The 17,903-nt window shown below is 36.5% G+C and overlaps 1 protein-coding gene and 1 long non-coding RNA gene across 14 annotated transcripts in view; one reads left to right on the forward strand and one right to left on the reverse strand.

Moving 5' to 3' along the window:
- CEP85L (centrosomal protein 85L) overlaps nucleotides 1-17,903 on the forward strand; it is a 203,474-nt gene that overhangs the window by 149,858 nt on the left and 35,713 nt on the right. For all 13 annotated transcript variants that reach the window (XR_014065799.1, XR_014065798.1, XM_081530910.1 and 10 more), the window contains one exon: nucleotides 12,719-12,836. Coding sequence is in view for 11 of the 13 variants with exons in the window: in XM_081530910.1 (XP_081387036.1) it covers nucleotides 12,719-12,836 (118 nt within the window). In the remaining 2 variants the exon portion in view is untranslated. The remainder of the gene's footprint in view (nucleotides 1-12,718; nucleotides 12,837-17,903) is intronic.
- Nucleotides 851-14,282, reverse strand: LOC145521969 (uncharacterized). Its single transcript, XR_014065812.1, has 3 exons — nucleotides 14,207-14,282; nucleotides 5,923-6,111; nucleotides 851-1,033 (listed from the first exon to the last, which is right to left on the reverse strand). It is a non-coding gene; the product is annotated as an uncharacterized LOC145521969 (long non-coding RNA).

Consider the following 17,903-nt stretch of genomic DNA (forward strand, 5'->3'; position numbering starts at 1 on the left):
CCTCCTGACTTCCTTATTCTCCACTGTGTTCTCAATAGCTTGAACAGAGCCTGGCATGTAGTACATGTGCTTAGTGCTTGATAACATCCATGCCTGGTAAATGAATGAAGATTGCAAGAGATAGTTACAATTGATTTTATAAAAAACTATCTTAAAATATTAGATGTTTCTAGTATAAGTGAATTTTATATATAAGTATAGACACAGTTGGATATATATTTTCACTAATTTATTGTATATACTCGAAATTAATGCTGTTTTTAAACAGACCAAAATTCAGACTTTCATTAATATGAATAGACTTGCCCTCAATGAGAATCACTCAGCTTTTATTATTTTTAGACACCATTATACCATTCTATTGAGTATAAGTTAACAGATGTCTTAGTTCATTTGGGCTGCTATAACAAAATACCGTAGACTGGGTAGCTTATTGTTGTTCAGTCCCTCAGTCGTGTCTGGCTCTTTGTGACCCCATGGACTGCAGCACGCCAGGCTTCCCCGTCCTTCACCATCTCCCAGAGTTTGCTCAAACTCATGCCCATTGAGTCGGTAATGACATCCAACCATCTCGTCCTCTGTCATCGCCTTCTCCTCCTGCCTTCAATCTTTCCCAGCATCATTGTACAGGAAGTGCTGATGAAAACTATCCCCAAGAAAAAGAAATGCAAAGAGGCAAAATGGTAGTCTAAGGAGGCCTTACAAATAGCTGAGAAAAGAAGAGAAGTGAAAGGCAAAGGAGAAAAGGAAAGATACACCCATCTGCATGCAGAGTTCCAGAGAATAGCAGGCAGAGATAAGAATATCTTTTTAAGTGAACAATGCAGAGAAATAGAGGAAAACAATAGAATGCTTATAGACAACAAATATTTATTTCTTCCACTTCTAGAGGCTGGGAAGTCCAAGGCACTGGCCGATTCAGTGAGAATCTGCTGAGAGCCAACTTCCTGGTTCATAGATGGTCATCTTCTTGCTGTAACCTCGTGTGGTGAAAGGGTCAAGGGAGCTCTCCAGAGCTTCATCTGTAATGATACTAATTGCATTTGTGAGAACTCTGCCTTCATGACCTAATCATTTCCCAAAGACCCTCCACCTCCACCTCCTATACCACATGTTGGGCGTTAGGGGTTAATGTATGAATCTTGGGGAAGGCTCCCAACATTCAGCCTATGGAAGTAAGAAATACAGATAATTATTAATATAATATATTAAAATATATTTGTCAGTTTTGTATATATAGGATACTAAGGAAATAATCCAAAATCATTCAGAGTTGCTCAGTTATCCAATTCTTGTTTTAATTAAAAAATTTTTTATTGTAGTTGATTACAATATATAGATATACTGCTGAATGATTCATATATATCTGTATGTGTGTATATATATGCATATATTCATATATATTTATATATAAATAACTTTTTCAGATTCTTTTACCATATAAGTTTATTACAAAATATTGAGTATAGTTCCTTCTGCTATACTGTAGGCCCTTGTTTATTTTATATATAGTAGTATGTGTATGTTATTTTATATATAGTAGTATGTGTATGTTACTCCCAAGTCTTTTTTTTTAATTTATTTATTTTAATTGGAGGCTAATTACTTTACAATATTGTAGTGGTTTTTGTCATACATTAACATGAATCAGCCGTGGGTGTACATGTGTTCCCCATCCTGAACCCCCCTCCCACCTCCCTCCCCATCCCATCCCTCAGGGTCATCCCAGTGCACCAGCCCTGAGCATTTGTCTCATGCATCAAACCTGGACTGGTGATCTGTTTCACATATGATAATATACATGTTTCAATGCTATTCTCTCAAATCATCCCACCCTTGCCTTCTCCCACAGAGTCCAAAAGACTGTTCTATACATCTGTGTCTCTTTTGCTGTCTCGCATATAGGGTCATTGTTACCATCTTTCTAAATTCCATATATATGCGTTAGTATACTGTATTGGTATTTTTCTTTCTGACTTGCTTCACTCTGTATAATAGGCTCCAGTTTCATCCACCTCATTAGAACTGATTCAAATGTATTCTTCTTAATGGCTGAGTAATATTACATTGTGTATATATACCACAACTTTCTTATCCAGTTGTCTGCCAATGGACATCTAGGTTGCTTCCATGTCCTGGCTATTGTAAACAGTGCTGCGATGAACATTGGGGTACACATGTCTCTTTCGGTTCTGGTTTCCTCAGTGTGTATGCCCAGCAGTGGGATTGCTGGGTCATATAGCAGTTCTATTTTCAAATTTTTAAGGAATCTCCACACTGTTCTCCATAGTGGCTGTACTAGTTTGCATTCCCACCAACAGTGTAAGAGGGTTCCCTTTTCTCCACACCCTGTCCAGCATTTATTGTTTGTAGACTTTTGGATAGCAGCCATTCTGACCTGTGTGAGATGGTACCTCATTGTGGTTTTGATTTGCCTTTCTCTGATAATGAGTGATGTTGAGCATCTTTTCATGGGTTTGTTAGCTGACTGTATGTCTTCTTTGGAGAAATGTCTGTTTAGTTCTTTGGCCTATTTTTTGATTGGGTTGTTTATTTTTCTGGAATGGAGCTGCAGGAGCTGCTTGTATATTTTTGAGATTAATTCTTTGTCAGTTACTTCATTTGCTATTATTTTCTCCCATTCTGAAGGCTGTCTTTTCACCTTGCTTATAGTTTCCTTCATTGTGCAAAAGCTTTTAAGTTTAATTAGATCCCATTTGTTTATTTTTGCTTTTATTTCCATTACTCTGGGAGGTGGGTCATCGAGGAACCTGCTGTGATTTATGTCAGAGAGTGTTTTGCCTATGTTTTCCTCTAGGAGTTTTATAGTTTCTGGTCTTACGTTTAGATTTTTAATCCATTTTGAGTTTATTTTTGTGTATGGTGTTAGAAAGTGTTCTAGTTTCATTCTTTTACAAGTGGTTGACCAGTTTTCCCAGCACCACTTGTTAAAGAGATTGTCTTTTCTCCATTGTATATTCTTGCCTCCTTTGTCAAAGATAAGGTGTCCACAGGTGTGTGGCTTTATCTCTGGGCTTTCTATTTTGTTCCATTGATCTATATTTCTATCTTTGTGCCAGTACCATACTGTCTTGATGACTGTGGCTTTGTAGTAGAGCCTGAAGTCAGGCAGGTTGATTCCTCCAGTTCCATTCTTCTTTCTCAAGATTGCTTTGGCTATTCGAGGTTTTTTGTGTTTCCATACAAATTGTGAAATGATTTGTTCTAGTTCTGTGAAAAATACCGTTGGTATCTTGATAGGGATTGCATTGAATCTATAGATTGCTGTGGGTAGTATACTCATTTTCACTATATTGATTCTTTTGATCCATGAACATGGACTGATTCTCCATCTATTTGTGTTGTCTTGGATTTCTTTCATCAGTGTTTCACAGTTTTCTATATATATAGGTCTTTTGTTTCTTTAGGTAGATTTATTCCTAAGTATTTTATTCTTTTCGTTGCAATGCTGAATGGAATTATTTCCTTAATTTCTCTTTCTGTTTTCTCATTGTTAGTGTATAGGAATGCAAGGGATTTCTGTGTGTTAATTTTATATCCAGCAACTTTACTATATTCATTGATTAGCTCTAGTGATTTTCTGGTGGAGTCTTTAGGGTTTTCTATGTATAGGATCATGTCATCTGCAAACAGTGAGAGTTTTCCTTCTTTTCCAATCTGGATTCCTTTTATTTCTTTTTCTTCTCTGATTGCTGTGGCTAAAACTTCCAAAACTATGTTGAATAGTAGTGGTGAGAGTGGGCACCCTTGTCTTGTTCCTGACTTTAGGGGAAATGCTTTCAGTTTTTCACCATTTAGGATAATGTTTGCTGTGAGTTTGTCATATATAGCTTTTATTATATTGAGGTATGTTCCTTCTATTCCTGCTTTCTGGAGGATTTTTATCATAAATGGATGTGAATTTTGTCAAAGGCTTTCTCTGCATCTATTGAGGTAATCATATGGTTTTTATCTTTCAATTTGTTAATGTGGTGTATTACATTGATTGATTTGCAGATATTAAAGAATCCTTGCATCCCTGGGATAAAGCCCACTTGGTCATGATGTATGATCTTTTTAATATGATGTTGGATTCTGTTTGCTAGAATTTTATTAAGGATTTTTGCATCTATGTTCATCAGTGATATTGGCCTGTAGTTTGCTTTTTTTGTGGCATCTTTGTCTGGTTTTGGTATTAGGGGTGATGGTGGCCTCATAGAATGAGTTTGGAAGTTTACCATCTTCTGCAATTTTCTGGAAGAGTTTGAGTAGGATAGGTGTTAGCTCTTCTCTAAATTTTTGGTAGAATTCAGCTGTGAAGCGGTCTGGTCCTGGGCTTTTGTTTGCTGGAAGATTTCTGATTACAGTTTCGATTTCCGTGCTTGTGTTGGGTCTGTTAAGATTTTCTATTTCTTCGTGTTTCAGTTTTGGAAAGTTATACTTTTCTAAGAATTTGTCCATTTCTTCCAGGTTGTCCATTTTATTGACATATAGTTGCTGATAGTAGTCTCTTATGATCTTTTGTATTTCTGTGTTGTCTGTTGTGATTTCTCCATTTTCATTTCTAATTTTGTTGATTTGATTCTTCTCTCTTTGTTTCTTGATGAGTCTGGCTAATGGTTTGTCTATTTTATTTATCTTCGCAAAGAACCAGCTTTTAGCTTTGTTGATTTTTGCTGTGGTCTCTTTTGTTTCTTTTGCATTTATTTCTGTCCTAATTTTTAAGATTTCTTTCCTTCTACTAACCCTGGGGTTCTTCATTTCTTCCTTTTCTAGTTGCTTTAGGTGTAGAGTTAGGTTATTTATTTGACTTTTTTCTTGTTTCTTGAGGTAAACTTGTATTGCTATGGACCTTCCCCTTAGCACTGCTTTTACTGAGTCTCATAGGTTTTGGGTTGTGTTTTCATTCGTTTCTATGCATATTTTGATTTCTTTTTTGATTTCTTCTGTGATTTGTTGGTTATTCAGAAGCGTGTTGTTTAGCCTCCATATGTTGGAATTTTTAATAGTTTTTTGCCTGTAGTTGACATCTGATCTTACTGCATTGTGATCAGAAAAGATGCTTGGAATGATTTCAGTTTTTTGAATTTACCAAGGCTAGATTTATGGCCCAGGATGTAATTTATCCTGGAGAGAGTTCCGTGTGCACTTGGGAAAAAGGTGGCATTCATTGTTTTTGGGTGAATACTCTCAAGTTTTTAATTTATCCATCTCTTCCATCTTTCCCCTTTGGTAGCCATAAGTTTGTTTTCTATGTCTGTGAGTTTCTGTTTTGTAAATAAGTTCATTTGTATCATATTTTAGATTCCACATATAAATGATACCATATTTTTATCATAAATGTGTATCTTTGACTTACTTAGTATGATAATCTCTAGATTCATTCATGTTGCTGCAAATGGCATTATTTCATTCTTTTTTATGACTGCATAATATTCTGTTTATGGGTACCACATCTTTATCCATTCATCTATTGATGGACATTTGGGTGGTTCCCATGTCTTGGCCATTGTAAATAGTGTTGCAGTGAACATTGGGGTGCGTATCTTTTCAAGTTATAGTTTTCTCCAAATATATGGCCAGGAATGGGATTGCAGGATCATATGGTAGCTCTACTTTTGAGTTTTTTAAGGAACCTCCATACTGTTCTCCATAGTGGCTGTACCAATTTGCATTCCCACTAACAGTATAGGAAGGTTCCCTTTTCTCCACACTCTCTCCAGCATTTATTATTTGTAGACTTTTTGTTGATAGCCATTCTCACTGGTGTCAGGTCATACATCATTGTAGTTTTGATTTGCATTTCTCTAATAATTAGTGATGTTGAGCATCTTTTCATGTATCTTTTGGCCATCTGTATGTCTTCTTTGGAGAATTGTTTATTTATATCTTCTGCGTTGTCATGGCCTAGGCTAGCCTTACCTGGATGGCTTGTATGCTCCCATGGGGTCTGTTATCCTGCAGTGTTCTAGCCAGGGTCTGTTCATGGGGTGGCTGGGTGAAGTTCAAAGAGAAAACAAAGCATACACGTCCTCTTGGAGATTAGGCTCAGCAGTGGCACAGAATCACTTCCTCTGTGTTCTGATTGGTCACAAGGCTAGGAGACTTCACCTGTGGACAGTAGGAGCAAAAGGAGTGTAAGTAATACAGGGAAGGGAATAATTATGGATGATTTTGTGAACAGTATACCGCACCTAGTATCTTAAATAATCTTTGATATTTTACAAGTCCGTTATAAAATTTGTGATTATTAATGCATTTGATATTGTATAAGACAGAGGAAGAAAAAGTAGCTCATCTTTCTGTAACAACAGAATCAGAATTTAAAAGTAAAAATGTTCATGTATAAAAACTTTATATATATAACACATATAGTGCTAAAAGTGAGAATAAAATAATAGTATATCTTTTTTCTAGGAACCAGATTAGACTAATGGCCTTTAAAATTGTGATAACACATACAGAGGCTATTTCAGAGAGAGATATGACAGGATTTAGTTTCTTCGTGGATGAAGCTGAGAGTAAAGATGCTAAACTTTTCTATTTTGGAATATGGTGTGGTTGATGGTACCTTTTAAGTCACGTAACTAAAAATTGTACACTGGATATTATTCCTGAAACTATCAAGTTGTTCGTGACTGCATGAGAAAAATGTGTTGTTTTTTTTTTCTACCATGCCTATAGCTTTTATAGATTTTGGTTAATTAGGTCAAAGAAGATCAAATGTTAAGGAAAATTAGCTGCCATAGAAACTATTCTTCTTATGGTTACCAGTGGGAAATGGTCAGAGCGATAGATTGAAAGTTTGAATTGACATGGGTGTGTTTTTAAAATAGTTAACCAACAAGGACCTACTGTATAGCACAGGGAAATCTGTTCAATATTCTGTAATAACCTAAATGGGAAAGGAATTTGGAAAAGAATAAACATTTATATATGTAACTAAATCACCTTGCTGTACGTCTGAAACTAATAGAGCATTGTTAATCAACTATACTGCAATATAAAATAAAATTTTTTTAAAAATTAAGAAACCAAAGCTGTTCTTAAATGTCCCCCATCTGATGAGAAAAAGCACATGGTTTAATTGCAAAAGCAACTCAAAGGAGGAAACCTGGTTTCCTAATTCTTTATACTTGATACTAACCATTTAGGTAATTCTGAATAAGATACTTGACCTTTTGCATATTGATTGTCTCGTCTGCCTGGGTACAAGGAGTTTCACTACTTAAGCAAAAAATGAGGTTTTCGAAGATCACTATTTTAGGCAACTCCCCTCTCCCACCTAGCTGTACATGAGGATTAAATGAATGAATGTGTGTAAAAAGTCTTAATCCTGTCTGATGCATAGTGGCCATCAACAAAGAGTAGCCTCATTATGCGTGTTTTGTGTATATAATAGTTATATTTATGTAATTATCTTTCCTCAATAGACTCTGAGCTCCTCCACAGAAGAAAGTTTCAAGTATATTTTATTACTTATAATAGAAACTCACTAAATATTTGGTTAGAGGAAATAGCCTCATTTTAATGAAAAAGAAGCTAAGGTTTTTGGTTAATCTATGCTGTTGCTGATACTCATAGTTCTTATCATGGTTTACACTTAGAAGTTGCTTGGCTCGTGCCGCTGAATTGAACAGATAAAATATAAGGATAAGTCAATGCATTGGAGCCTGATTCAGAGAGGAAACCTGTTACGCTCAGTGGAGACAGCTGAGTTAATGCTATTAGTAAATGATACTGTCAGCACAGAGGAGAATTCTCATTCTGTCATTACTTGCAATTTCCAAGAGATTACCTACAAATCTTCTTAAAATTTTGTCCAATATTAAGAAATCTGACTAGCCACTGTTTCTGGTTCTTGGGAAGGAGACTAAATCTTTCAGTTCAGTTCAGTCGCTCAGTCATGTCCAACTCTTCACGACCCCATGGACCACAGCACGCCAGGCTCCCTGTCCATCACCAACTCCTAGAGGTTACTCAAACTCATCTGCATTGAGTCGGTGATGCCATCAAACCATCTCATCCTTTGTCGTCCCCTTCTCCTCCTGCCTTCAATCTTTCCTAGCATCGGGGTCTTTTCAAATGAGTCAGCTCTTTGCATCAGGTGGCCAAAGTATTGGAGTTTCAGCTTCCAACATCAGTCCTTCCAATGAACACTCAGGGCTGATCTCCTTTAGGATGGACTGGTTCGATCTCCTTGCAGTCCAAGGGACTCTCAAGAGTCTTCGCCAACACCACAGTTCAAAAGCATCAATTCTTTGGTGCTCAGCTTTCTTTATAGTCCAACTCTCACATCCATACATGACTACTGGAAAAACCATATCCTTGATGAGATGGACCTTTGTCGGCAAAGTAATGTCTCTGCTTTTTAATATGTTGTCTGGGTTTGTCATAACTTTTCTTCCAAGGAATGAGCGTCTTTTAATTTCATGGCTGCAGTCACCATCTTCAGTGATTTTGAGGCCCAAGAAACTAAAGTCAGCCACTGTTTCCACTGTTTCCCTTCTATTTGCCATGAAGTGATGGGACCAGATGCCATGATCTTAGTTTTCTGAATGTTGCGCTTTAAGCCGACTTTTTCACTCTCTTCTTTCACTTTCATCAAGAGGCTCTTTAGTGCTTCTTCACTTTCTGCCGTAAGGGTGATGTCATCTGCATATCTGAGGTTATTGATATTTCTCCCAGCAATCTTGATTCCAGCTTGTGCTTCTTCCAGCCCAGGGTTTCTCATGATGTACTCTGCATATAAGTTAAATTAGCAGGGTGACAATATACAGGTCTTTTATATTCATGAGCCCTGGAACACACCTGCATTTATGCTAATGAGGTGATTCTTGAGCTCTGGATATCTGCTTCAGGACCGGGCTGTTCACCAGAGAGACCAACCCTATGGTCAGAGGGTTGGGTCTTGGAGCTAGATCAACCTCCAGGGAGAGGAGGGGACTGGAGATTGAGTTCAGTCACATACCTGGTGATTTAATTGGTCATGCTCATGCAGTGAAATTCTATAATAAAAATTCTGGGAACTCACCAGATTTGTAGCCAGTTGGCTAAAAGTGTGGGTGACCTGGGATCCCATTTGTCTGGCATCTGAAGTGAGGCTTTCTTGTTGGGGACTCTGCCCTAAGAGTTGTGAAGTCCAGTGCTAACTTACAGTGTTTGGTGTCCGAATGGAATTTCGCACAGTATAGCAGTTGGCCTTGAAACAAAATAGATTTAGAAATTGATTTTATGATGCTATATACCTAGGTCTTTTTAAACTGCCAGTGAGTCTGTTCTGGTTTGGGAGCACTGGTTTGGGACCCTGTGACGAGACCTAAAAGGCGTGAGAGGAGGTGCTGTCCACGTGCTAAAGAGGTGGCTCTGAGGTTGTGCAACGCCACCCTGGGTGCCCTGCACCAGGGCCTGGAGCAGAACCTACATGTCCCATCCCCCGGCCGCTCATAGCCCACTCTGGCTAGAGTCTAATGGCAGTGGCGGTGCTAAGGGACCCAACTCAGGAACAGTATAAGCTTTGAAGACATTGCTGCGTACTTCTCCTGAGAGGAATGGAGGCTCTTTGATGAGGCTCAGAGATGCCTGTACCTCAGTGTGATGCTGCAAAACTTTGCACTCATATCTTCACTAGCTAGGGCTTCAGGGACAATGCTGGAAAGCAGTGGGTAGCAGGACATCCTCGCCTTCTTCCTGATCTTAATGACCTAGATAACCATGATGGTGTGATCACTCACCTAGAACCAGACACCTTGGAGTGCGAAATCAAGTGGGCCTTAGGAAGCATCACTGTGAACAAAGCTAGTGGAGGTGATGGAATTCCAGCTGAGCTATTTCAAATCCTAAAAGATGATGCTGGTAAAGTGCTGCACTCAATATGCCAGCAAATTTGGAAAACTCACCAGTGGCCACAGGACTGGAAAAGGTCAGTTTTCATTCCAATCTCAAAGAAAAGCAATGCCAAAGAATGTTCAAACTACCTCACAGTTGCACTCCTTTCACACGCTAGCAAAGTAAGGCTCAAAATTCTCCAAGCTAGACTTCAACAGTACATAAACTGAGAACTTCCTGATGTTCAAGCTGAATTTAGAAAAGGCAGAGGAACCAGAGATCAAATTGCCAACATCCATTGAATCATAGAAAAAGCAAGAGAATTCCAGAAAGACATCTATTTCTGCTTCATTGACTACACCAAAGTCTTTGTGTGGATCACAATAAACTGTGGAAAATTCTTAAAAAGATGGGAATACCAGACCACCTGACCTGCCTCCTGAGAAACCTGTATGCAGGTCAAAAAGTTAGTTAGAACAGAACATGGGACAACAGACTTGTTACAAATCAGGAAAGGAGTATGTCAGGCTGTATATTGTCACCCTGCTTATTTAACTTATATGTAGAGTTCATCATACGAAATGCCGGGCTGGATGAAGCACAAGCTGGAATCAAGATTGCTGGGAGAAATATCAAAATAACCTCAGATATGCAGATGACACCACCCTTATGGCGGAAAGTGAAGAGCAACTAAAGAGCCTCTTGATGAAGGTGAAAGAGGAGAGTGAAAAAGCTGTTTTAAATCTCAACATTGAAAAAACCAAGATCATGGCATCTGTTCCCATCACTTCATGGCAAATAGGTGGGGAAATAAGGGAAACAGTGGCAGACTTTATTTTCTTGGGCTCCAAAATCACTGTAGATGCTGACTGCAGCCATGATATTAAAGGACACTTGCTCCATGGAAGAAAAGTTATGACCAACCTAGACAGCATATTAAAAAGCAGAGATATTACTTTGCCGACAAAGGTCCGTCTAGTCAAAGCTATGGTTTTTCCGGTAGTCATGTATGGATATGAGCGTTGGACTATAAAGAAGGTTGAGTGCCGAAGAATTGACGTTTTTGAACTGTGATGTAGAAGACTCTTGAGAGTCCCTTGAACTGCAAGGAGATCCAATCAGTCCATCCTAAAGGAAATCAGTCCTGAATATTCATTGGAAGGAATGAAGCTGAAGCTCCCATACTTTGGCCACCTGATTCGAAGACCCTACTCCTTAGGAAAGACCCTAATGGGAAAGATTGAAGGCCAGAGAAGGAGACGACAGAGGACGAGGTGGTTGGATTGCATCACCGACTCAACAGACATGAGTTTGAGCAGGCTCCGGGAGATGAAGAAGGACAGGGCGTCCTGGCGTGCTGCAGTCTATGGGGTCACGAAGAGTTGGACATGACTGAGCAACTGAACAATAAATATATCTAGGTATAAACAGCCAAAATAACTTAGAAACACAATATTAAAAACTCAAGTAAACTGATAAAAATAATCAAATCTTAATTCAGCACTTGTGATGGAGAATAAATATGATATAAATATAATAAATAAATAAATACCCCATCTTGTGTTATGGGATCTATCTCAAAATAAAAGATGTACCATAAATTGCTGTGAGCAAAATCTCACCTGTTAATTGATCATATATGTAAAATTGGAGTTTTAATAACTTTTAATATCCTGATATGTACACATAGGTCTTGCTTTAGGAATCTGATCATAGGTCCCAGGTTATAAAGCAGGTGAGTTAGGACATTTAATATGAATTCTATTTAAAAAAAAAAATCCACCGTATACCAAAGAATTCACCACTGATTTTAAAAGTTTACCTAGCAAAATTATAATGTGATTTTACTTCCACATGTAATTAAATGTGAAACATATACATTGCTGAAGGCTCAAATGATAGCATTTTTTAGTAATAAAATATTTTTAAATTAAGATATTACATTATTTTTTAGACGTTGCATTATTTTTTAGACATGTTATCACATACTTAATAGATTATAGTATAATATAAATAAATTAAAATAATGAAATTTTACTGGTATTCCTCTTTCCACCCTATACCTTTGGTCACCTCTTCTATTTCAATCTCTCTTCCCTCTCTCTCTCTCATAACCTCATTTTGAGGCTTGTTATTAAATTTTTGAAGATTAATGATAATACATATAAAACTCTTAGCATGTTGCCTGACACATTAACTGTTTTCAGATGTTTTAGGAAACATTCACTAAAGTTATACAATTTGATTAAAGTAAGTTATGATCCACTGAGGAAATATTTGAACTTCAGTGTGTCCGGGTCCAGCATGAGGTTACATTAAAATGAAATTTCAGCGCTATCAAGAGATGCAAATCTGCCACTGTGTGAGTTCTCCATCCTTGGTGATGTTTATGCGTAGATCATGCAACCTGGATGTTGTAGATAAGGTGCATGCAGAGCACAGCAATTGAACTACATGATATTTATAAAAATACCTCTCACTCCTTACAATGAGTTTTTTCCGAAGTTTCAGTCAGTATTGTGTGTTGAAAAGAATTTGGATGAATGGAAATAATGATATTAAGATAAAGACATTCCAGACTAAGAATGAAACAGTTTGTATATTAGGCAGCAAGAAGAAAGAAAGCAAAGGATGACTTTGTTAGAACCTAGAAAGAGTATTCTACAAAAGAGTATGTTCTTTTAAGTAACCAGAAGTACTCAGTATAAACTTTTTTCTATATTTAACATATCTCATGGTACTGTGGTTTAAAAAGATTTATTATGAATTTTAAGATTGATCATACTTCTAACTCTTAATGCCAAATTAGAATACTGAAAATTCTGCTTTTAATTAGATCAATTTAGAAAAGTATGTTTTTTGTAATGTGACCCCAACTTATGTTTTGCAGGCAGAAGCAACAAATTACTCACCTGCATGAAAGAATAAGGGATAATGAATTACGAGCACAACATGCCATGTTAGGACATTATGTAAATTGTGAGGATTCTTATGGGGCTGGTTTGCAGGTAAGATTGCAAAGGATTTTGTAGTTATTGTTTTACTAGTATTATGAACCGTGTCAAACATATACTGTATGATTAGGACATTTGGGGGATTAATAATCTGTTCCTGTGGTTCATATTTATATGTGTAGTAAAAGATGTTCCAGTGCTGTTTTCCATCTGTCCAGTTCACATGCTTTTCCACAGGAACTACTATTATCAGTTTCTAGTGTAGCCTTCCAGAGTTGATATTTATTACAGCTCACAGATAAATTTATTTATTTATCCTACACAAAAGATATCAAAATATATAATATTCAACATACTACTTTTTTCTTCATATTATGTAAAATTACATAAAATACAATGACTATTTCCATATCATTACCTAGGCAGCATCCCTTTCCTTTGCTTTTACATCTGCTTGATTTCCCATTTTATGGAAACAGCATAATTTATTCAACCTATCTTTGCTTGTCAAAATTTGGGTTGTTTCCAATTTGGGACTACTGTGCATAATCTTATAAAAGTGAAACTCGATGCTCATTAAACAGTAACTCCCCATTTTACTCCCTGACCCATGGCAACTACCATTCTACTTTCTGTCTCTGTAATTTTTAATTACTCCAGGTATCTCATGTTAAATGGAATTATGTAGTATTTGCCTTTTTGTGACTGGCATATTTCACTTAGCATAATATCCTCAAGGTTCATCCATATTGTAGCATGTGTCAGAATTTCCTTCCTTGTTAAGACCGAATAATATCCCACTGGATGTATACCACGTTTCGCTTTTCTACTCATCTTTCAGTGGATACTTGGTTGGATTCCATATTTTATCTGTAGTGAGTAATACTGCTGTAAACATTTTTGCATCATTTATTTGAACATGAATACTATTGGCAAATTACTTTATGGTAGTATGTACTTCTATTTGGTCATTTCCATTTATATCTTTATTCTTAGAATTAAATTAAGTGTAATTTTTTTCCTCCATTATATTTTCAAACTTGCAGTTTTATTAAAGGCATTGTTATATTAAAATCAGGACATGATAAATAAAGACCAAATAACAGACTTATTTGATGCAGAGGCACTTAACATAGAGATTCCAGCTTGTTTATCATACTTCAGTTACTAATATATCAAATACCTTATTATGTGATGTCATCTGAAAGTTCTACCACTTGACAGCAAGTCTCTATCATATTGAGATTAATAGTGTTCAGTTATTTGAAAGTGGTATTTCTGTACTACTTAAGTAGTATAATTTGCTTTGATAAGGGTATTTTAATAGAACCATGCAGTTTCTCCTTATAACTTCATTATTCTGAATAAAGATTTTACTTTAATTATACAATTATTATTATATTACCAAAAAACATAAAACTTACTGTCTGCAAGCTAAAGAAAACGTTTTTTGACACAGCTTCAGACCAGTAGAGGGCTCTCTAAGTCAGTCTGCAAGGACAGATAGAAATATAAGGAAAATGGGGTTGCTAAAGATATTATAAGAATTTTAAATTATGTGGGGGAATTAAAATATTGTTGAGAAATTCATTTTAAAAGATAAGCGTTAGACTCCCCTGGTGGCCCAGTGGTTAAGACTTCGCCTTCCAGTGCAGGTTCAATTCCTGGTCAGAGATCTAAGATCCCACATGACTCGTGGCCAGAAAAACCCCCAAGAAAACATAGAACAGAAGCAATGTTGTAACAAATTCAATAAACACTGTAACAGTGGTGTACATCAAAAAGTCTTTTTAAATAAAGGTAAGTGCAATTAATAAAAGAGAATGCAAGGAACCCCCTCCAGTACTAAATGGATATAATAAATATATAAATTTTTTTCAGTAGATTGATAGAGAGTGAATAAAATGGCAAAGGTTTAGAAGTAACAACTAATATGATAATAAAATTCTCCATAGTGAAAGAATTTTTTATTTTTCTTTATATTTGATTGAACAAATTTGACATATAATATGGAATGAGTTTGGGCTTCCCTTGTGGCTCAGAGGGTAAAGACTTACCTCTCAACGCAGATCTGGGTTTCACCCCTGGGTCCGGAACATCCCCTGAAGAAGGGACTGGGTACCCACTCCAGGATTCTTGCCTGGAGAATTCCCATGGACGAGGGAGCCTGGCAGGCTATGATCCATGGGTCACAGGAGAGTCAGACACGGCCGAGTGACTAAGCACACACACACAGTTGTGTTTAAGGTGTGTGGCATGTTGCTTTGATACATTTGTATGTAATATGATTGCTATTTTAGTGGTATTTATCACATTACATAATTATAGTACAATGTTATTGTCTGTATTCATTACACTGTGCATTAACTACTTGTGGCATATTTACTGCTTGTTGAAATTTTACCCTTAAACACCACACTCTTATCCTCCATGGGTGCTCCACCCCTTCCCGTGATCCCTGGTAAGAAGGTTCTCTCCGTTTATTATAGGTTTAATTTATTTAGATTCCACGTGTAAGTGGTATCACACAATACTTGCTTTTCTTTATCTGATTTATCTCACTTAGCATAATGTGCTCAAGATCTATGTATGTGCGAAGATATCCTCCTTTCTCATGGCTGAATAAACTCCATTGTGTATTACATCTTTTATCCATTCATACGTTGATGGATATTGGGATTGTTTCCTTCTCTTGGCTTTTGTAAATAATGTTGCGATAACCATGGGAGTGCATGTATCTTGTAGAAATCATGTTTTCTTCTGGGTATATATCCAGAGATGAAATTGCTGGATCCTATGGTAGATTTATTTTTTTATATTTTTGAGGAGCCATCATATTGTTTTCTGTAATGGCCGCGCTAATTTATACTCCCACCAACCATGTTTAAGAGCTCCCCTTTCCATCACATCCTTACCAGCACCCCTTATCTCTTGTCTTCTTTATGGTAACCATTCTAACAGGTGGGAAGTAAGATATTATTTTGATCTTGATTTGAATTTCTCTGATGATTAGCATTCCCTAATGTGATGTTGAGCATTTTTTTCATGTGTCTGTTGGCCATTTTGATTTTCTCTTTGGAAATATGTCTGTTTAGTTCTTCTGCCTATCTTTAAATCAGGTTGTCTTGTGTTAAGTTGAATGAGTCTTTTATATATTTTAGATTTTAACCCCTTATCTGATATGGGGTTTGTAAAATGTTCTCCCATTCAATAGGTTGTCTTTTCATTTTATTAATTGTTTCCTTTACTGTACGTCTTTTTTAGTTTGATTAGTCTCATTTGTTGATTTTTGCTTTTATTGTTTGTCCTTTTGGCATTATGTAAGAAAAAAGTCATTGCCAAGACAAATATCGATGACTTCTTCCCTGTGCTTTCTTCTAGGAGTTTTATGGTATCAGGTCTTACGTTAATTTTTGTGAGTCATGTGGTGTAGGGGTCTACTTTCATCGTTCTGCATGTGTTTCTGCAGTTTTCCCAGCACCATACCCACTGGGTATCCTTGGCTCCTTGTTGAAGACTTACTTGACATTATATTTTAGACTTTAATTCTGGGCTCCCCATTCAGTTTCAGTAGTCAGTGTCTCACTGCCAGTACCAGTTTTATTACTGTGATTTGTAGGGTAATTTGGAATCTAGAAGTGTGATGGTTCTGGTTTTGTTCTTTTTCTCAGTATTGCTTTGGCTGTCCAGGGTCTTTTCTGGTTCCACACAAACTTTAGGATTGTTTATTCTATTTCTGTGAAGAGCAGCCAAGGAATTTTTTCCTTGGATTTATAAACATTACTTTTTATGCACAGCATTTTGTATTTGCACATTTTTTGGGTCCATAACTTGTTTCTCCTAACTCCTTGGTATATTTAAAAAAGGAAATTATGCTTTTAATATTCTGTGTATTCTAGGTTTAAAAAGTATATTTTTGAAATAAAATACCTTTTAAATTAATTTATAGATAAAAAACATAACTCTTGAGAAGTAAATTCTGTTTGCCTATTAAAAACTTTGGATAACCTTACAAGCAAAATGACCTGAGAACTAGACATTGCTAAGTCTCATAGGTGGAAAATGAGAACCAGGTCTTTGTCCTAAAATTCAAACTTCCTCAGTTGTTTCAGTAGTAGAATTACTAGAACCAAAGAGTGGTTTGTACTTATAATATCTTTTGGTATAATGTCTTATACCAGAATTTCAGCCTGTAGTTAACAGGCTTGTATGGAAAAAACCCAAATGCCAAAGACCCTTCTTCCTTTTGTTAAAAATTGAAGACACTTGTTATTGTCTTTCTGATGATAGCCATTCTTATAGGTATGAGGTCATATCTCACTGTGGCTTTGATTTGCATTTCCCCAACAATTAGTGATGTTGAGCATCTTTTCTTGTGCCTGCTGGCCATCTGTATGTCTTCTTTGAAAAAAAATTTTTCAGGTCCTCTGTCCATTTTTTAATTGGTCTTTTTCTTTTTTTCCCCTTGATGTTGAGTTGTGTGAGTTCTTTGTGTATTTTGGATATTAACCTCTTATCAGATATATCATTTGGCTTTATCTTCTCTCATTCAGACCTGTCTGACTCTCCTTCAAAGCCTTGCTCGTGAAGAGAATAATACATTTGTTCATTTAGCAAGTATTTTTGAACTCATCTTGTGCCAGTCACTGCTCTCTGAAATAGGGATAAAAGAACAATTAAGATGGACAAAGATTCCTGATTTCATGACCCTTACTTTCTGGTTAGGGGAAACATTCTATTAATACTTATTGGTATGTATTAACTTTATTAGGGATGTCTCATTTACCTGTTAGCTAAAAATGATCACCTGTGAGAAAAGACTTTAGTCTTTATTTCCCCAGAACTTTTACTTCTTTATAATGTACTTTTTACACTCTAATTATGCCTTTTAACCAAATAATAACTACTGTTTATTTAGCTTCTGCCTTGTGCTTGGAACTTCATGTAACTTGGCCATGGTAGGTAATTTGAATTGATCATGGCACATACCTGAGAAGCAGGAGAGCTGGGATTTATGCCAAGGTCTGTCATTAGAGGCTTGTGTGTGCTCTTCGTACCATCCCTCATTTCCAGTGTCTTTCCATTGGTTCAGGACAAGTAAACTTTTAAAGCCTTGCCTGT

The sequence above is a fragment of the Giraffa tippelskirchi genome, chromosome 9 (assembly GCF_054371585.1).
Source record: "Giraffa tippelskirchi isolate mGirTip1 chromosome 9, T2T-mGirTip1v1.2.pri, whole genome shotgun sequence".
Taxonomy (NCBI): domain Eukaryota; kingdom Metazoa; phylum Chordata; class Mammalia; order Artiodactyla; family Giraffidae; genus Giraffa; species Giraffa tippelskirchi.